The 21,541-nt window shown below is 37.7% G+C and overlaps 1 protein-coding gene across 1 annotated transcript in view; it reads left to right on the top strand.

The window, feature by feature from the left end:
- Positions 1-2,949: 2,949 nt before the first annotated feature.
- The window catches only part of POU6F2 (POU class 6 homeobox 2), a 419,307-nt gene continuing 400,715 nt past the window's right edge, over positions 2,950-21,541 (top strand). The window contains exon 1 of the mRNA XM_050937705.1: positions 2,950-3,054. Within this exon, the coding sequence (XP_050793662.1) occupies positions 2,950-3,054 (105 nt within the window). The remainder of the gene's footprint in view (positions 3,055-21,541) is intronic.

Genomic DNA, 21,541 nt, shown 5'->3' on the forward strand with positions numbered 1-21,541 from the left:
TGAGAATAGAGCTAAGTTACTATGTTGAGGAGAAAAGAGAATAGCAGTCAGGGGAGAAACGTATTATTCTGCCACCCCCACCGCCATCCCAAACACAAGAAGAAGGGGAAACACCATCAACAAGTGTCTGGGCATGGCCAGGGTTTGCCCTGGAGGTTGCACAGTGAAGTTGTGGGGGATGATAGCAATGGAGGTGCCAGGGTGGACCCTTCAGACCACAGGACAAAGTAGTCACATGTGAGTGGCAGATGCTTGCAAATGCAGGCAAACTTTGCTGAGGGAACAGGCCAAATGCATTAGAGAAGTGAGAAGAAATGATGGATGGCAGAGGAGAATCTCCGGGCTGTTAGGGTTAATACTAATGTCAATAATGGAGTTCTACTCAGAGACACCTAACAAAGGACGTTTTTTAAATAGATTTTCATTTACTAGAAGAGTAAATTCTAATTTTCATCAGTCTTTGTAAGCTGAGTGGCAGCACATTTCCGAATGTAATCAAAGAGTTCCTCCTTGCAGGTGTGTATATACTTGTGAGTGTGGTAGGGTCTTTGTGTGGTTTGCCAGCTAGTGTGTGTTTGCGTGAAGAGGGTGTCTGTATATCGGAGGGAGTATCAGCTTTGTGTGTGTGTACAAAGTGAAGTGTTTGTATTAATAAGGAGGGTGTGTCTAGGTCACAGTGTATGCTAATAAAATCCCCGCAAAAGTAAGTGTAAGCGGTTTGTTTTCTTAGAGACGTTATGGAAATTTGAAATGAGTGTGTACATTTCCGCTGCAGAAAGGCTCTTCCTGAAAAGAAACATAAAACAAACATCTTCAACTTGCCTTTCAGATTCCTGTTTGCCTTTAACAAGGCTGTTTTTGTGGAGAATGCTCAGGCAGCCCCCTCTGCTCCCTTCCCCAGTCACCAGCTATAGTTTATTTTACTCACACTGATTATACTGATGATGATTATGCCCTTTACAACAATAACTATTTTTTGAAAGAATCATCTTGAAGAATGAAACCGCAGCAAATTCTAGATTGACTAAAAGGCAACCCATGGTATTAGTTTGATGAGTTTTCTTCCATGGATAAGGAGGAACAGATAAGATTTCAGCATGAGTGGTGTATTTTAATTATGTTTAGAAATGAAATGCAGAGCAGATGTTGGAAGTACTATTTCAAGTGCTCCTTTCCAGTTCCAAAGAGGAAAGTTCCCGTGTTAATATTGCACGTCTTACAGTCCTTGATAGGAAGAAGTTTTTGTCCCATATTTTGTTTTTTTGACTCCTTGTATGTACCAAAGTCGAAATTCTTTTTTTGTATCTTCCACATTTTCTTTGAAATATGCTGGAAAACTTTATTTCTTAAGTGTTTACTTAGTAATTTTAAAATAACTGTAATAGAGGAACTGGAAAATGCAAAATCAAATTGGCACTTCTCTCTTATGTCCCCCACTTTCCCACAAACACTCACTGACATGCTGTTAAGTTTTAAGCATTCCTGGTGGTTGGAGTCTTAATTATAAATCATTAGAAAAATTAGACCAGCAAATTCAGGAAAAAGCAGGACCTGAAAATGTGATATTTATGCAATTTTCATCTTTCATGACTATATGTGTATTTTATGACTAACAAATTTATTTTGGAGATTTCCAAGTGGTTTTTCTTAAAGGCATAAGTGACATTACAATATCTTTTGAAAAAGAAAATTATTTACAAAAAAACTAGTAAGAACCTTGTTTTAACTGGAAAGGGTATGATACAAATATTAGATGTAGGTACTGCTTTTTACTCTGACAATTATTCAAAACCAGCTTATTTACAGTAGTAATGTAACTGGAATTTTAGAATGAGGACAAAAAGATGAAGCTTACATTTATGTTGAACAGTAATACTGCAAAAACGTATAAGGGCTGTTATTTTAATATATTGCCAGATAGCTGTATTGATCCTGAAAGGGTTAAAGTGCTACTGGGTTACATTAATGTCACCCTTCAGCAATCACTGGCCAATAATACATCAGCAATCAATGCTGTAACGTGTTGTTCATAACACTCAGCTTTTGGAGACAAGTGCATGATATATTTTGACAAGAAAGAAAAAAAAATAGTCTTGGAAATTCTTGCAAATCTTAACTCAGAAAGGAAGATATATGAAACAAACTGCTTCCATTAGAAAAAATGGTAATGTTTGCCATCATAAGTAACAACATTTTATGTCAGTTCAGCGGAGCAGTGAATGAACCAAAACTCTGCTAACCTTCAAAATGGAAAGGATTCTGTGAGTAGGATTTACATAGTTTGAATATTTTATATTTTTAGTGCTCATCACAGTTCACACAAACTCATACGTAAATATGTATTTCCAATCAGCAAATGTTCAATGGGTGATGGTGGGATACAATGGGGACTATTTTAAGCTTTTCGTTAAGGGCACCAGTTTCACAAACCCACCCCCCTTTTTTTTTCCTTCTAGTTTTTACTCGTTTCAGATTACTTGTATATGGACATAAGAGGCACAGAAAGACTGTTCACTTTGACAAAAAAGAAACTTAAAGAAAACCCACAGAAGAATAACAACGGAGAAATAAAGAGAGAGAACACAAAGGGTTAAAGTTCTGACCACTGTATCCATACATAAAATTATATATCACATTATCTAGAAAGTTTAGGCTTAAAAAAGAAAGCATTAGTTTAAAATACCTCTTAGGTTTATTAAATCTTTAGGCTGAAGATTACAGCAAGTGTTTTGTCTTTGGTGAGTAGCTGTTTGTCTCACTTTATTTACTTGGTATTGGGTATTTGTCAATGTCATTTCATATCTGCAGAAAATTCATGCGTTGTATGGAAGTATGTATGTGTGTGAGTGTGCTGAAGGTCACATGACTATTTCATCCTATTTGGTGGAGCAGCTTGACTTTTTTCCCTTGCTTTTGGTGATGGTTGTGAGTGCAGAAGTTGATTGACAGATGCATGCCAGAAACCCCCATTCTCTTTTTCAGAGACTACATATGATGGATTGCGATCTTTCAGCTCAGCAGGACACAGGGACCATGCAAGCTGTAATTGGTCAGGTATGGAGTCAGCCATTTCTCAACTCCCCTTTTATTTTTTTCACAAGGGTCTAACCATATGATTCACATAATTCATATTTACAGTACCATCTTTCTATCTGTATCTTCAGCTACCAGCAAGTGTAGTGCTGAAAGTGAGAAAGGCAAAAGACCATATTAATCTGGCCAGGGAATCACTAGTTAAACCTAAAAAGGTGATGCTTTGCTTTAATAATCCCAGTTTATAATTTAGTCTGAGCTTTGTCAATATTTATTTATTAATTTACCTTTGTATTTTGTCTAAATATACTGAAGTAGAAGAAGTGAACAGTAAAAGTATTATGTTTACTAATGAGTTGCTTCATATTCCTAATGCTGTTCATTATTTCTATATTGGCTGTATTTTTATACTAGAGGCTGTGGATTTTTTTGCTTTTACTCCTAACCCAGATAATGTGTGATTGAGCTTGGTAAATGTAGTAGTCTTTGCTGCTGCAGAGGGGCAGCCTGCAAATTAAACACTGCCACAATCTGAAAGGTCCAGGTGGTCTGCTCGTGCTTCCTAATGCAATCCAGCACAACAGCTTTAATAAACAGCTCTATTTAGTTCTCCCTCCCTGTATCCAGGGAAGTGAACTGGTCTGGGGCTGCTGTGATGAAATGCCAGAAGAATATCTCTCTGAGGCCTCACAAGCTGATTTTTAGAGCTTTTCCGTTTTGTCGTCTTTGTCTTCCAAATGGGTCAGTGAGTCCTTCTCTTTCTGTTTTGTGATTTCTGATAAGTCTAGTTTTATGTGTGTGTGTTTTAAATGTTCTGTTTTGAGCTTAACCAGAAGAGAGAAGAATCATTGTCTTTTCATTTGCCTTCAAATAATAACCTGGAGTGGTGGTGAAAGAAATGATAGTGTCCTGCTGTATAGGAAGGGCTGTTTCCCTATGAGTGCAATAGGAGTGGGAAGAGGGTGTCTGATTTTTTGCTAACAAAATGTTAAGTACTCAACACTTTCTCATTAACCATTGACTCATAAATCAGTCTCTGGGAAAGGATATTTATGAACTCTCAAAAGTTTGTTATTTTTTTGCATATGTTTCCAGCATAGTAAACACATGCTGCTAAAGTGATGACATAGTATTTGTGTTCCCTGTATGTTAATACAGTGGTAGAAAAACACATATCTTACTATTTTCAACTAAATTAGAGCAAAGCACTGAAATCTCTCAAAGCATATGGTTTATTAATATAATCATATCCAGTAATGCACTTTTAGATGGAAAATGTCAGATACGTAATACCATGTTTACCACAGACTCGTATTGCTTTAAATATTTTAAAAATAGAGAATACATTTTTTTATTAAAGATCTCCCAAACATTAATAGGTTTCTGTTAGGCACTTAAAAAGTGGCACTTTTTTGACAGTATAAGATTGCCTGCAAAAATATATTTTGGAGAGTGCTATTTACCTTTTTGTGGCAACTTGTTCAGTGTTAAATAAATATATTTTATGGTATTAAAGCAAATGTAACAGTAAGGATTTACATATGTACTATTGACAGAAAATGTAACTTGAAGGCTTGAAGAATCGCAAAGCTTGTGATAGCTGCAGTATCATCATTAATGTAACTTTTTCCATGCATAAGTTAACTATATTTTATTTAACGCTTGTTATATTTATGAAAGTGATTTTTGACAATGGAATGAGTTTGTGCATATTACTTTTGTGTGTAAAGTTTAATTTTCCTCTCTTAAAAACAAAGTTAGGTGAATGTTTGAAAAAATATTTATAGTGTGCTGTTGTATGTCATTTTCCAAAAATCAATAATGAAAGCATGCACTTAAAATAAAAATTTCACAATTTCAGGAGCTAACTTTCTTTTTTTGATGTTAATTCAAGAGTATTGTTAATCAAGTAATTAAACAGCTTATGTTTGAGTTACAAATGTGTTCCAAGCATTTTTGCATATGTATGTGTGGATGTATGTGCATATAGGATATGTACATTTATATCTATATATATGTCTGTTTACATACATATAGTATTTTCAAATCTATTTATTTTAGTTTTCATAAATTCTTCTCTTAATTTTTTTATGAATAGCTACATGCTAATACAGAATAAATAGTTAGAAAATTTGAAAAGGTTTACCCTTTGAGTAGAACTGCGGATATACGTTTTGGTTTGTTAAGTAAAATACATTTAAATTAGGAAGCATAAAACAATCATATTCTTTAGCTCATATTAATGAAAATAGAAATATTAATTTTCCTGTGTGTCTAAAACGTTCAGCTGATAAAAAGAGAAAATAACTATCAAATGACATGACCTAAATTCCATAAAATCTCTCCAAAATTACATGTACCGTATATCCTTTATTACTGATAAATCATAAAGCTATGAATATTCTATACATATCAATATTTTAAAAAATGAGCCTTTCATTTGCTCCAATCATAGTGCTGGAAAAAGTTGTTATTATGAGTTCTTGTTAACTTTTGAGGACTCAAAATTAAAACTTTAAAGAAATGTTTACCATTAAATCTTTTCATTTTGGAACAATATTTCTCTCTGGCTTTAAGAACCAAATTCTGTTGGTGATGGCAATGCTAGGCATATTATTGTAGTGCTAATCATTATCTAGTAGCTGGGTTTACTGGCTCCCAGAATTGCTTATATACCTTCCCTCTGGATTTTTCCTCCCCTAAGCAAGCAATTAAGCAGCCAAGTACTCTGAAGAACAACCTCCTTGTGTAGTGTGTCAAGATTTAGAAGCTCATTGCTCATTGTGATTTTGATTCATAACTGGAGTGTTTGAAATCAAACCTGATCTTTGACAGTACCTTCCTTACATGCTGAACCATAATAGCAGTTTAAAATTATTCTCCATTTATCCTTATATAAGAACATTTAAGTAGATTCTGAACCAGTCTTCCCCCTTTTCCCTGAGACTGCCATAACTGGTTACTAACTGTGTCATCATCTAATTAATTGTGCTGTATCTTTCTACCTTGTGTGTTCACTAAATCTTTACTGCACCTTCTTTTATTTTTTTCTTGTTTTGTTGCAGACCTGAGCTTGTGAGTGACAGGTTAGTTCATCAGTATTACAGCCCTCCTGTTTTTGTCTCATCTCATGCAGACAGGTCACTGTGTCCAATCACCCTTCTGGCTTTGTTGTCCCCAGGGGAACCAAGGCCAGCCTGCCATCTTGATCCAGAGGCCTGAGGGCCCAGGCTGGCTGCACATTTGTGTTCACTGTTTTTTGGAAATATAGTAGAACAGAGGGATATGAAATTAGATAGTAATAAAAACAAATGAAGTAAATTAGGTGAAAATCTTCAAATAGGCAAGAACTTGTCAATATTAGTATGTTTGGGTTGCCTTTCTTAATATCAATCATGTTTATATATTTCAGTTCTATCTTCCCATATGGTCTCATAATCTAACAAACACTGTATATGCAAGAGTAAACACATGCTCTTTTTCCATAGAGAGTTTGGCTCAGAAGACCAATTTATGAGATTGATATCTCATACATTGTACAGCATAGCTGGGTCCTCTTTAGTTTTTACTTTGTTTTTAGTTTGTTTGTTTGAATTATTTTAAGAAGTGGGATACCTTGGAAAAGAAGTCACTCATTTCAGTGATTTACTGGTCACTTTTTACAAGATTGATCTAAGTGTCCAGATTAGTGGGTTTTGTTTTGTTTTTTAATGCTGATTAATGCAGGCTAATTTTTAACCAGTGAAGAGAATATCTGTATTTTAGTTTGTCTTGAATATTCATTAAACAAGTCCTTGAGTACTCCTACAGAGAATCTTTTACTGTTCAAATGCACATTCCTATTTCTAATCTGAAGGACACATAAAACCTTATTCTTTTAACCAAAATAATCTTATATATTTAAGCATTATAAACTTATATTAAATACATTTTAGGAATAAACCCTTTTTCTACATTTTGGGCCATTCCTGTTCTCTCTGGCAAAATTAGTCCCATTATGGTGAGTAGGACTGCTTGCATGAGTAAGGTATCTGACCCACTGTCTACTCACTGACCTACTAGTGGAGAGAGACATCGTGGTCCTATATGGCTTCCAATAATTGAGTTCTGTCATTGGAGAGAGCAAGTGAGATGCTTATGGACAGGTAGACATTAAATCTTGTTTTCAGTATTGCTGAAAACAATGTAAACAGAAAGAATCATGTCTAAAAAGATATTTTTAATATTTATGTACACTCTGGTACTCTGATAATGAAGCATTCCATCTCCACAGAAACACACTCTTTTATATGCTCTCCAGTACAGTGTGTCCTTAAGAATTATTGTTGTAAGGAGATGGAGGAATGTGGCTGTAATATTTTACAATATAAATATTTGTTGTAGAGGAGTTTGGATCTAGTTAATTTAATATATGTAAATTCTTTGGTCCTTGTCCTAGATTCCAGCAAAAGAATGCATTTCACTGTTGACTTTTCCTTTTACAGTGCAAAAGATGGATTTTTATCATTTTCTTTCATGTTTCAAATTATTTTCCTGCTGTCACACCAAAATCAGCTTTTAATTGATATTAGCCCTCTAAAAACGTTATCAATATTATTTTCTTTCGTAGTGCATTTCTTTTTCTCTCTTTTTCATCTTGTGTTGTGTTGTCTAGCCTGTGACTTGGTGGTTGAACCCATTTATGAAGTCAAATGTTTAAAGAGCAGTGATTTAATATTCATCACTATTTTAACCGTAAAGAAAAAACAATGCACAGGATATGACCTTTAAATTGCTGGGCATGCTACAATCCTTCAGTTGTGTAGATGTTTATCTTCTGGGAATGCATTTACATTCAAGTCCCTTTGCTGTGGTTCCTTGATTCTAGCCTGATAAACTAAATACCAGTCTGGGCCACTTTTCCTATGTGTAGTACATGGAAGTGACTGTGTTGAGCCTCTTATCTTACACTGACCTGTAGCTGTAACAAGGCTTTTATTTTTTGCTTCTGATCTGGACTAAAACTCAAATGGAAGAAAATAAAAGACAGTTGAAGACAAATGTATATAGCTTTTCCAACGCAAGAGGAGGGCATGGTAAAATATTCTCTCGCTGGTGAAGTACTTCTCTTAGTGGTGCCTGTTTGTGATGCCACTTATTATGCTATAATTACAACACTTGTGTTGTTGTGTCATTCTGGGGGGGTCTCACTCTGAGAGGCCTTGATTTGGCTTATGCATGTGCGTAAGTCTCATTGAAGTCAATGAGAATTCAGCACGTGCTTTAAGTGTAAAATGTGCTTAAGTGTCCTGCTGAGTTGGGACCCAAATCCTTACACACACGAGTAACCCTTAGTTGTTCAAGTAGTTCTATACAACAGTGCACTCAATGGAACTACACACAAGAATAACAGTATGCGGGATCAGGCGCTGGCTGCCTATTTGCAAACTGTCATTGCTCATAAATTCAGAGAAGTCTGATTTAAATGCCAGCTAAATAATTACAGTACAAACTGTTGTATAATTAGAGGTGACTATTAGGATTAAAGAGAGTAATTTAAGGCTCTTGAACATTTTTATTTTTCATGAATGTCAGGGCTACAGGTAAATAGACTATAGCTTCAGGCTTTTTGTTTTATCGCTGGCTTTGAAACCTCTCTGATATGTAGGACTATGTCTTCAAAAGAGAGAGATTAGCTCTTGATATTTGCCACTGATTCTCTGTTGACTGGTAGTGCAGTTGCACAGGAGAGTTTTATCTAACTGTGAGATCAAAAGAAAATTTTGAAGATCAAGAGACTGTTCTAAATTCCTAGCTATTTTGAAAGTGACAGTGGGAGGGAGGGGAAAAAGCTTTATACCAAAGCACTCTTTTTTGTCCAATGGTATAAATGAATTTTCTTAAGCAATGTAAAATAAAGATCATAGTTATTGAAAATGGATAATTCCATATTAAAGATATATGTACTGTTCATGTCTTTTATACAATTTCTTGGCAAAATTAAGTCCTGAACCTGCAAGCTCTTAGGCACCATCTTAATTTTACTCTCATGAGTAAACCCATTGACTCCATTGGGACTACTCATGGGCTTGGAGTTAAGCTTGTGCATGTTTGGAAGGTTGGGGCCTTACAGCCAGATATTGCAAACCCTTACTCACAGTAGTCCATAGTCACAGCGGTAGTACCATTGCTGTTCTGCAAACTGTGAGAAAGAATTTACTCTGAAGTCCTGCTCCTGTTAATATCAATGATAGTTTTTCTTTCACTTCACTAAAGCGATCTACAGCCAGTTTGGAAGTAAAAAGTCTTGATCCTGCAAATTCGTATCACTTGAGTCATGTGATTAGTTCTCTTGAGGGCACTTGGACTACTTGCCTGATATTGTCTACTTGTAACTGCGGTATTGGGCTCTAAGTTAGGAGTAGCTCACAGATAACAAGGGGTATTCTAAAGAGAAACAGGTCCTTAAGCAAAAGGGGGAAAGAAGTTAAAAACAAACCATATACTATTTTACTCACTGCCTCCATCAAGTAAATTTTGTTTTACAAATTTCAAACATTTTCAGGTATCTCATGCTTGTGTGTTTAGGAGACACAGTCAAGCTCTGTAATGGCGCTTCCAAAAAAATAAGGGCACTAATAATAGACAAAAATGCTTTTTAGTAACCTCCTGCTATGGAAACAAGAGTTTCATGCAAGAGACAATAACAGAACATGAGCCTTTTCCAAGCAGATTAAGTGAACTGGTTATAATATGCAAAACAGCTGCTGTTAAACATATTACAGTAGATTATTATTGACATATCAGAATATTGTCCATTTTACTGAATTGCTTACTTCAACTGCATTTCTGCATATTGGGCCAGCTTTTGAGCTAAAAGCTAAGTCACCTTTAGTTAGGCTTTAGTCAGGCCATACTCACACTGAAATAAATAGGCGTTTTACTGGAACAAAAATCTAAATACGAACTTGACAATTTAGCCCATGTTTGGAAGATATATTATTAAAAAATACCAGATGGGCTAAGACTAAAGCAACAATATTTACTATTAGTTCTTTGTTTCAGAGTGTGGCCTCAGTCTTGTTCTCATTGTCCAAAAATCCCATGGTCCTCAGTTGGAGCCAAATCAAGCCTATTATTGTTTACCCATAATATGATGCAGATGCTATCGGGCTCAATTTTCTTATACAGCTCACAGTAGAGAATTTTGCCTGAGCACAGACCAAACCCTAACTGTAAAAGGTGGGTAAAGATGTAAATAACATTGATATTTGTTTAAGAGAAATGTTTCCTTTAAACAAGTACGTAGTAAAAAAAGATACAGTAATGACTCTTATATAGTTCTCTTATATACAGTATACAGATACAGATACAGTAATGACTCTTATATAGTTGGGATTGGCCCAAACCCGGAGAAGGGCCGAATACTTACATAACACCTGCAGTTACCATTGATTTCAGTACGAGTTGCTGTTGTTCAGCAGAGACTAAGTACTGAAAGTTCCTTAGTCCCTTTCTCAACATGATCAGGCCTTAAAATCTCAGCAGGGGAAGCTTTCATTTATTTTTTAATTTTGATACCAAGTGATAAAGAAGGAAAAATAGAAACGTGTCTTATACTTAAACTAAAATTAAAGGAAATCCTCTCTAGAAGAGGAGTGGCTAGTACTGGTATATTAAACTGGTCTAGGGAAACACAACCACTGTAAAAAGAACAAGAGTACTTATGCTGAAATAGATTTGTTAGTCTCTAAAGTGCCACAGGTATTTCTGTTCTTTTTGCGGATACAGACTAACACGGCTGCTACTCTACAACCACTGTAGGATTCCTTGCCTAATGTTTTACCTTCTCCACACCACATCCATCCCACTTTGTGTACAAAACGTGGTTCACGTTCATCAGATGGATTATACAAAGCAGAAATAATATCTGCAAACAAGACAATATACAAAACAATAATATTTGCAAACCTTACTCCTTTGGAGTAAAGGTTGAAAGTTGTGGCAAATGTAAAAATGGCTTCTAACATGGATGAATAAAGCAGAGAACATCAAACTCATTTCACTTAGTGTCGTTCATGACGATTTATCATTATAGTCAGGGCAAACTGTGGTCTCAGAGCTGAAACAATTTTATCCATTTAAAAAAAAAAAATAACAGAATGTTCCAGCTTGGTTTTTATATCCTTAGGGTTGCAATATTGAATTCAGAATCAGGAAACTTAATCTTGCAGCCAGATTTGACAAGATGCTGGTTGAATGGTAGGCAGAAATGATGGTTTGTGGGGTGTAATGCCCAAGGTCAGACATGAAAAAAGGTAACAGGGTTTTTCCACCAGGTTTGAATGCAGTATTTACCTACCCTTTACCCCTGCCAAAAAAGGCAAGAATTTCTTTGTGCACAAAACAATGAGCAGTGTTCAAAGGTTTCAGATCCAAGCTGAAGATATAAAGTGAGCAGTCTTTAAAACAAGTATATGAGGAGAGGAACTGCTCTGAACATTAAGTTGGCTATTTCTTTGTGGTGTTACTTATATAGGCACTGATCCTGCATGCACTTAAGCATGTATATAATTCACACAAATAGTCCCAATGAGATCAGGGGGCTGCTTGCATGAGTAAAGCTACACATGTGCTTAAGTGTAGGCAGGATTGAGGCCTTGGAGACAAACTGGCTTCAATAGAATTTTCAGACAAAATGGGGGCCAAATTGGCCCTCAAACCCAATGTAATTCAGCATTTTAGGATTTGGGGTAGTTTGTGAAAATGGATACATTATATCTGAAATATAAGATTAGTACTGGTAATTTATTTTTGGTGTTCCAAAAAAGTGTATCTAGTTTTTGAGTGGTCAAATAAAAAAAAATTACAAGATTCGAATTTCTTCCCTGCAAACATTGTTTTCAATTTACTATTAAAATCACAATGGATTCTGAGAAAAGGGGAAATTGAAGGTAATTCCAGAATTAGGGAATTAGTGTTGCTTTATAAGACACTTCAACTAACAGCTAGTAGAAACATTATGTTCTCTTCTGTTCAGGTTCTGATACCGTGTGCATCACCATGGTTATTAGATCTCAACATTTACATTCTGTAATCTAGTGTTTTCTAAATCCTTAAATCATCATATATTTCTTTAAAAGGTTATATCCAGCAATGGATTGTATTGTGAAGCACACTTTGTCTCTTTCATGAAGGACTGTCATAAACAGATAGTTAAGGGTTAATGTCTCTTTTACCTGTAAAGGGTTAAGAAGCTCAGTAAACCTGGCGGACACCTGATCAGAGGACCAATAGGGGGACAAGATACTTTCAAATCTTGGTGGAGGGAAGTCTTTGTTTGTGCTTTTTGTTTTGTTTGTTGTTCGCTCTTGGGGCTAAGAGGGACCAGACCTACACCCAGGCTTTTCCAGTCTTTCTGAATCAGTCTTTCATGTTTCAAAAGTATAAGTAATAGCCAGGCAAAGTGGATTAGTCTTATGTTTGTTTTCTTAACTTGTAAATGTGTCTTTTTGCTGGAAGAATTTTTACCTCTGTTTGCTGTAACTTTGAAACTAAGGCTAGAGGGGGAATCCCTCTGGTCTATATGAATCTGAATACCCTGTAAAGCATTTTCCATCCTGATTTTACAGAGATAATTTTTACCTTTTCTTTCTTTAATTAAAAGCTTTCTTTTTAAGAACCTGATTGATTTTTCCTTCTTTTAAAATCCAAGAGATTGAGTCTGAACTCACCAGGGATTGGTGGGGGGAAAGGAGAGGGGATGGTTAATTCCTCCTTGTTTTAAGATCCAAGGAATTTGGATCAGTGTGAAGCCTCTCAAGGCAACCCAGGGAGGGGAAAGTCTGAGGGGAAAAGGAGGGGGATGGTTAATTTCTCCTTGTTTTAAGACCCAAGGGGTTTGGGTCTGGGTTCCCCAGGGAAGGTTTTGAGGGAACAGAAAGTGTGCCAGACACTAAATTCTGGCTGGTGGCAGCGTACCAGACCTAAGCTAGTAATTAAGCTTAGAAGTGTTCATGCAGGTCCCTACTTTTTGTACCCTAAAGTTCAAAGTGGGGGAAAAACCTTGACAAGGACACTGAAGAAATGCATGCTGCTGTTATAGTATTTCTTTCTTTCTTTTTACAAAGCCACACAATTTTTTTTAATTTAAAAAGTGCATAGTGTGTATTGAGAAGAGAATTTGTAGACTTACATCATGATGTCATTCACTACTAGAATTTATTTATTAGAAATTATTATAAGTTTATACATAGATGTCTACTCTGGCGTTTAATAAACACAAAAAGACATCTGCCAGAGAAAAGAAAAAAAAAGAAAAAAAGACAATTTTCTTTAAAAAGTATTTGATGAAAGTATATTCTATGGGTCTGTTTCTGATCTCAATTCTGCTGATATAAATAAGGAGTAACTCCACTGAAGTCAATTGAGTTACACTGATGCAAACATGACCAGCATCAGTCTCTAAACTAATAGGGTCAAATTCTGCACTCTTTTCTCATGGTTTGTCTACACAGTTCATCAATGCTCAATACAGGGGTGTGTCTTCCCTAGTTCATTTTAACATTAGAGGGTAATTTTAGTGAGCACCAGCGGGATCTACATGGATCAGTTAGTGCACTTCCAAAATCACACTCCTTTCATGTGCATTCCCCCTCTGTGAGGACAAGCCCTCAGGTAAATCTCCCACTGAAGCCCAGGGGACTGACTGATTATAGACTGTATGATATGACCCACAAACAGCCCAGCAAGAACCATCACCAAACAGGAGGATGGGAGATCAGAAGGGAACACCTTGTGCTATACCACTTAATTGATGTTAATTTTAGCAGATTGATAATCTCAATCAAATGCATTATGATTTTTAAACTATTATATTTTTGAGCTACCTACTCAACAGATTGCAATGGTTTAATTGATTACATTTGTTAACTCGCAGGCTTCAGTGTTGCTTTCCAAGACAACGAACAAAGGTCTAGATTTTCAGAGCATTATTCTGTTAGTATTCCCGGATGTTAATGTTAATAAGAAACATTTTAAAATTTCAGACAAAAACTGGAAAAATATTGAAGTAGCTATTTTTTTGGGGTTTGCAGTTGTCTTTAAACTTCTAAAAGCTCCCTATATTCCTTCTTTCTCCCTCATGATAAACCTCTTTCCAACAGACATGACTCCCTCTGGAACTGTTCAGTGCTGCTCCTTGTATGAGGCTTAAGAGTTTCTACAGAGTGCTATGAAAATCTCTCTTTGGCATTTTGAGAACACTACCTCCACAGTGCTCATGTTCTCCAACAGTCCGAGAGAAAATTATAGGCTTGTAGCTTTGAACAGCTCTAACACCCCCATACTTTGGAGCAGGGACTTGATAATTGGCAGAGCGGTGTCCTTTTTTCAGGGGTATTACTTTTCCCTGTCACAATCCACCAAAATTTGGCCAAGTTATAAACCTTTAAAAAATGGACTTTGTATGTGCTCAGCAGAGACTTCTTTGATTTACCAGCTAAAGTCTTTGAAGATTCCATCCACACTGAGCATGCTCCACCCCAAGATTGAGACTCCAGCCCACTACTTGTTTTACTTGCCTTTGAAACATTAATTCAGCCCCTTTCTGCACGTGCCTTCTGATACGTGCTTTAATTACATGTTTACATAATATATTTTTCCCACTGGATCCTGCCTTATTCCTCCTTTGGGGATGAATCAGAGTTGTATAGTTAAGGACAGGGCCGGCTCCAGGCACCAGCGTAGCAAGCAGGTGCCTGGGGCGGCCAATTAAGAGTGGGATGGCACGTTCAGCGGCAATTCAGCAGTGAGGCTGTCACTCCCTCTCGGAAGGAAGGACCTGCCGCTGAATTGCCACCGTGGAAGAAGTGGCGGCTTTTTTTGTCTTCTTCCTTCTGCTTTGGGTGTCAAAAATGCTAGAGCCGGCCCTGGTTAAGGAGGCTGTTGTCTGTAGAACCCTTGCTTCATTGGTCGCAGAAGTTGAAAGGTGTATAGTAAATGAGGTCATGCATTGCAGGAAGAGAAAGAAGACAATTGAATACTGCCTTGGAGTACTGGATTCTGTCTGTGTCTGTGCCACAGAGTTCTTACATGATACTGGAAAGTCACTTCAATCACTCTTTTCACAGGTGGTCGCTAATTGGGTGTTCCTCATTTTCTAGGTGCGTGATATGAGTCCATGAGGCCTGATTTGCAGACATGTAGAATTAGGGTGACCAGATGTCCTGATTTTATAGGACAGTCCTGATATTTGGGGCTTTTTCTTATATAGGCTTCTATTACCCCTCCCCACCCCCGTCATGATTTTTCACACTTACTGTTCAGTAGAATGCTTGCAATTGCAACTTTAGCCAGTAACAGCTTTGCTTTGAACATATAAAATGCTATGTAATGCTAAGTACAATGAAAAATCAGGTCCTAGGTGTCTCAAGTTGGGCACCCAGCCTTAAGCTCGCTGCATCAGCTCCCAATCTGCAAATCTGAATAAGAATACCTCCTCGTTTCCCTGGTCTGTTGTGAAAATTAATTTATTAATATTTGTGAAGCACTCAGATACTAGCATTGAGTGCCTCAGAAAAGCCCATGGCTTCAGAGCAGGGTATGAATAGTGTGCAACGAACAAGAGATATGGCCACACGTTGAACAGTGAGGAGAAAACAAAATATTGAATCGCTGTTGATTATAGCAGCACTGTCCCTTGTGTGAACTAAATGAAACAGGGCTTCTGTGAAAGGCTGCATAGGAAACCTTAAAGATAGCATTTCAGTAGTTTTTTATGTGTAATAGTAGAGAAAGAGAGAGAGATAGAGTATTGCATGGCATCAGTTGTTTTTAAATCACTTTCAAATGCATTTGTTAGATATTCTGGTTTTGCTATAGTGGTTGACCTTAAAACTTTTCCACTTTTGCCTTAGATAAATAGATACGGTTCCTCCAGAATTTGCCAACACTTGGGTAACTCACTGTATTTTATCTGTCTTCTAATAGGATCCCTTACCATGGTATCAAAGGCAACTGGGGAGTTTTTAAGGGTGACCATTGTATACTGAAAGTAACAGTCATTACTCAGTCCTTCCCTCAGTAAAACTTTCATCTATTTCAATAGGAGTTTGCATGAGTAAAGATTGATGGCCTGATTCTCCGCTGCCTTGCACCTTTGCATAGTTATTTACATTCTTGTAAAATGTTAGGGTTTCAGGACCAGGTCCTTTATTTTTCCAAGTATAGTAGCTAGAGCTTTGTGTTCACTGAACACTGCTCCTTACCTTCAAAGTAAAAAGTTTCAGGTTATATAGACAATTATCATTTTCAGTTGATTTTTACAGATATAATTGCTGCTTTCAGCAGCACCAAGCTACTTTTATTCTGACATTCTATCAGTTTCCACTTTCCTGGGGGTAATTTTCTAAGAAACATACTTAGCTCTCTCCACTCAATGTTATTAGCAATTGCAATTGTAAACTAAGCATAATTTTGTAGGAATATATCATGATACTGAGGGGGAACCGGGAACAGACTATTAGCATGAACTGCTTAGTTGTATGTGTGTGGGGGAGATGTGTGGAGAGCAGCAATGAGCTGTCAAAATCTTAATAACTGGTTCCCTACCAGGTCTTTGGCAGCACTTCGGTGGTGGGTCCTCCACTCGCTGCGGCACTTCGGCGGTGGGTCCTTCAGTGCCGCTGAAGACCCGGAGCGAGTGAACAACCCGCTGCCAGAGTCCTGATGATGACCCAGTAGGGAACTGGTTATTAAGTGGTGCCCAGTGAGTACAAGCCCTTGTCCTCCCAATGTAACTGCCCCCCTAGGGCCCCACCTCTACCCAATTCAACCTGCTCCCTGTCCCCTGACTGCCCCGACTCCATCCACCACCACCCCGAAAGACCCCCAGAACTCCCACGCCTACCCAACTCCCCCCATTCCCCATCCCCTGACCGCCCCCCCAGAACCTCCGCCCCCTCCACCTGCTCCCTGCCCCTTATCCAACCTCTCCTCTTATCCCCGGCCCTGCCCCCTTACCATGCTGCTCAGGGCAGCGTGTATGGATTCCGCACGGCCTGCTGGAGCTCGCAGCTCCCCCCCCCTTACCATGCCACTCAAAGCAGCAAGAGCTGCAGAGCTGCTCAGGAGCAGTCCAGAGCGCTGGTGCCAGGCTCTGCGAGAGGGGGGAAGGAGTGGGAAGGGCCAGGGGAGCCTCCCCAGCCAGGAGCTCAGGGGGGCTGGACAGGACAGTCCTGCAAGCTGGATGTGGCCTGCAGCCCAGAGTTTCCCCACCCCTTTAACAACCAGTTCTAAACCGACTTCTAAATTTAACAACCGGTTCGTGTGAACTGGTACAAATTGGCTCCAGCTCACCACCGGTGGAGAGGGAAGGGGGTAATTGTCTGAAAGGAAATGTGAGGAGGATAGCATAAAGAGAGGCTGGTAGTTGCTGGGTGGAGGGAGGATCAGGAGTGATTGGAAGGAGTGGGGAGTGTGAGAGTTGTACCTTGACTAGAATTGGGAATTTTAAAGATTTTTTTTTTTTAAGAAATACAATATTCTATCGTTTTATTACAGCATATTAGTAATGGGTTAAAAACAGATGGTGGCCTGGCATAGGCTGGGGAAAATTGGGACTAATAATCAAGATTAGGCTGGGTGAAGGGCTGGATGAGACTACAGTAGGGGAAAACGTGCTAGGGATTATATTTTTATAAGTACGTGTTATATCCTTTCCCTGCATCTTTGTCTGTTCAGTGTCAGTGTTAGTCTCTAAGCTCAGGGACCTGTCTTAATGAGTGTCTCCAAAGCACCTAATGTACTTGTGGGTGCTACGTAAAGAATAACAGCTAACAGAAATGCAGGTGTATAATCAGGACCTGCTCCTGATATCTTCCCATTCTTCACCTAAATTTTGCAAAAAACTTCTAATGGCTATGAGTGTCAAATGTTAATCTCTTAAATTCCTTTCTTCTGCATTAATTGAGGATAGAGGGAAGTGGGGAGTTCAGGTGGCAGCAAATCAGGGATGCTACCATTTAAAATATTCTTGATTTTATATAATTTATGACTATAAAGCAACCTTAAAGATGACTTATTTCCAGAGTTGTTCTGTTAGCAAAGGTGAAGCTGGCTGTGCTGCTGATCCCCTCCTGCTGTGACTTAATGATTCTTTTTTAATTGCTTTAGTAAAAGACACTTTTGTGTTAGTATTGTTCAACCAGCTTTCACTTGGTTAGAGCCATTCTAGGTATTCACTACACTGGCATGGCCCTCAGTGAGATTGGAAAGATGAAATATTTTTCCTGGCCACCCACTTGTGCATCCCTCAAAAAATGATCAGGGGAAGGTGAATAAAAGAACTTTTGTGATTTGTTTAACCATATTGTGTTTTACTTCAAAGAATTAATCTCTCTTTGTTTCTCACCATGAATACAAGGTGGATTGTTAAAAATGATTTGCGTATGCAGACTCTCACATGTATACCTCCTGCCTCAGCACAGGAGGATAGACTAGATGTCCTCTTAAGCTTCATGTTATTGTATTATTTATGTGCTGCAGGCTCAGGGCTCTACTCACATGCACAGGTGCAGCCACCATTGATGTCAAAGGCATTGAAAACCATGTATATGGGGACAAAATTGGGCCCTTTATGCTTTGTACTCACCATATTGCATGGGACTTCACTATTCTAACCCTTCTGAAACTAGGAATTTATGTCACCTACTGCACATCTATCTCCAGCTACCATCATATTAAGAGTTACCATTAGATTATGGGCCCACTGAAATCAGTGGCAAAGCTCCTGTTGATTTTAATGGGACCAGAATTTGGACCTATATGTTTATTCATTGACATGTTCATTCATTAATCTGCAGACTCAAACATGATGATGGGATCATTTAAGTCCTGAAGAGTTCTGCAGAAAGGAGGCTTTCAGTTCTGTCATCCCCGTAAATATGTGTAAGGCCCAGATCCTGCAGTGATCTTCATGTGGTTGGAGGCAGGGGTCCATTCATGCAGAGTTTATTGCAAAATTGGGGTCTACCATGATTACCATGTTTGGGGATTAATTGTAACAATCTAATGCCACAACTAACACTAAGAAATGTAAAAGATAAACTCTTGAAGTATGTACATTGTAATGCCCGCTGGGCTTTTAAGAGCTATTCTGTAACATACTATCCTCAATTCAGTGTATCTGTTAGCTAATCATGATGTACAGTGGAAACATGAGATAATGATAAAAATATCTCTAATATTTTGAAAGAACTGATGGGGAGGGAGAGCAGATGAGATGAGTTTTAATTTTGCAACTAAGAACACTGGTGATAGAGAGATTCCTACAGTGATTTAAAATACTAAATGCTGGACAAGATGTGTGCCCCATGAAAATAAAGTTGAAGTTGTGACATTTGAAGAAAAGAAATGATGATTGATTCTGGAGTGCCAGCGCTGTACTTGGCACAGTCCCAAATAAGGACAATCACAGTCTCTGTCCCAAATATGGGACAGTTTTGTGGCCAGACTTTGCCACCATTACTAGAGTGCACTCTTCTCTGTGACTAGTTCCCTAAATTTGATACACAAAATGCAGGTCAGAAACATGATAAATATGTAGACGGTTCAACCAGGTGTAGTTCAAGTATTTTGCGGGGGGAGTGCAAAGGGAGAGGGTAGTATCTATCTTTCCACTGAAATATTTAAAGGCTTCACTGGAGTCCTGATTTTCAAGAATGGATTTGCATAGGGGATGGAGGTTCTTTAGATTAAAAAGGGAGATTGTACCACAGATGAAACACTAGTGTATATAACTTTTTAAAAGGATGAGCAAACAATGAAATTACTGTACCACATCATATAAGAATGTAGTCTTCATCTTTTTATTTTCTCAAAAGCATCATGAAGACTTTGAAATAAAAAGAAATGATGATGAAAGGCAGGTTTTTAAAAGCACTGAGCATTGGCCTAAGTCTGCTCCCACTGATGTCAACTGTAAAATTCCCATTGACTTCAATAGGAGCAGAATTAGGCAAATATTGATTGCTCTTGAAAATCCCATCCATAATTTACTGAGTTGTATCAAGTAGTTTGCATCACAGTACAGCCAACATGGCTGGATTCTGAAGAGATGGTCTATAAGATCTGTTAATTTAACCATTTACCATTATTTGTAGAGCAGAGTCTCATTTTTAGATTCTTTTAATAATTATATAAACATTATATTATGTAATGATTTCCATCTTTTAAATGTATTTATGTATTCCAGAGTGATTAATTCACAAACATAACATACAAGGATCATTTCATCCACCACTGAGGTGAAACAATGCAAACGTTTAACAGCACACAGCAATTTTACATAACAGTTTGGGACAAGAAGTGAGGAATATCTTATCCAACTGCAACTTCTCAAGGAGTTTAAGCAGATTGTGACAATTTCAGCTTTGAATTTGGCCAGGACAGCAGGGCTAGCAGCGCTATTTTTGCAATCCAGTTGGGGGTTACTTTTGCACTTTGAAAGGCAAAAAAAGAAAATGTTTCTGCAAGTCACACTTCCATGAATTTTTAAATCATATTTCTTATATAACAGTGGCTCACAAATCCATTATTGTTTATATGTGTATTAAGTAATTTTGCTAGCATTTTTAATTTGTTCAAAAATATGGTGAAATAGCTTACCCTGCTGCATTCACAAAGCATGGGAGAAGAAAGAGGAGCCAATATTGGGGAATAAAATGGCATGTAAATCTTCTAATGTACTATTTTTTTTAAATAGAACCTTCACTTGTTCAAATCTTGCACATTACATGTAAAAAGAAATGCATGATAAACCAAACATTACAAATTTCACAGACATAGTCTGACATTCTGTATTGCTAATCATGCAAAAATTTTGGCACCAAATACAGACCCATGCCCTGAACACAGTCATGGCCACTAGAAATACTGAAGGTCTAATCCAAAACTGTTGAAGTCACTGGGAAGTTTCAATGGATTTTGGATCAGGCCCAAGGTAAGTAATTAATTATTATTTTAGTAGTAGCTGCCTGTTGTATTCACAGATTACCTGTGCCATTTCTGAGAGACTCGACTGTTTCCTGGGAGTCCCTGAATATTCTAAAATAGTCCTGATTTCACCTAGCTAGAAATAATGTATTGTTCTTTTTAAACAAATCTGAACTGACTGCATTACATGAGTGACAGAGTAAAACACCACCTTGCTGCATAAAAGGACACCATACTGGAAATTTACTTTTATAAATACAATCCAGTGCATTTATCCAAATCTAATGGGCTGTCAAGCTGAAAACTAAGGTAAGCCTTTCCCTAAGGCTCTGAACTAAAAGTAAAATCCTGGCCTCATTGAAGTCAATGGGAATTTTGTCATTGACTTAGTGGTGCCTGAATTTCACCCAAAGAATCTACAGTAGGAACTAGAGTAGAAACTCCATGATATCAGAGGGACTCTTCAGGGATCTGCTCTAGTGGATCCCAGTGTAGGATTGAAGCCATAGAGAACTTTGCATCTTCAAAGAGCTGT

This window comes from Gopherus flavomarginatus, chromosome 2 (genome assembly GCF_025201925.1).
Source record: "Gopherus flavomarginatus isolate rGopFla2 chromosome 2, rGopFla2.mat.asm, whole genome shotgun sequence".
In the NCBI taxonomy this organism is placed as follows: domain Eukaryota; kingdom Metazoa; phylum Chordata; order Testudines; family Testudinidae; genus Gopherus; species Gopherus flavomarginatus.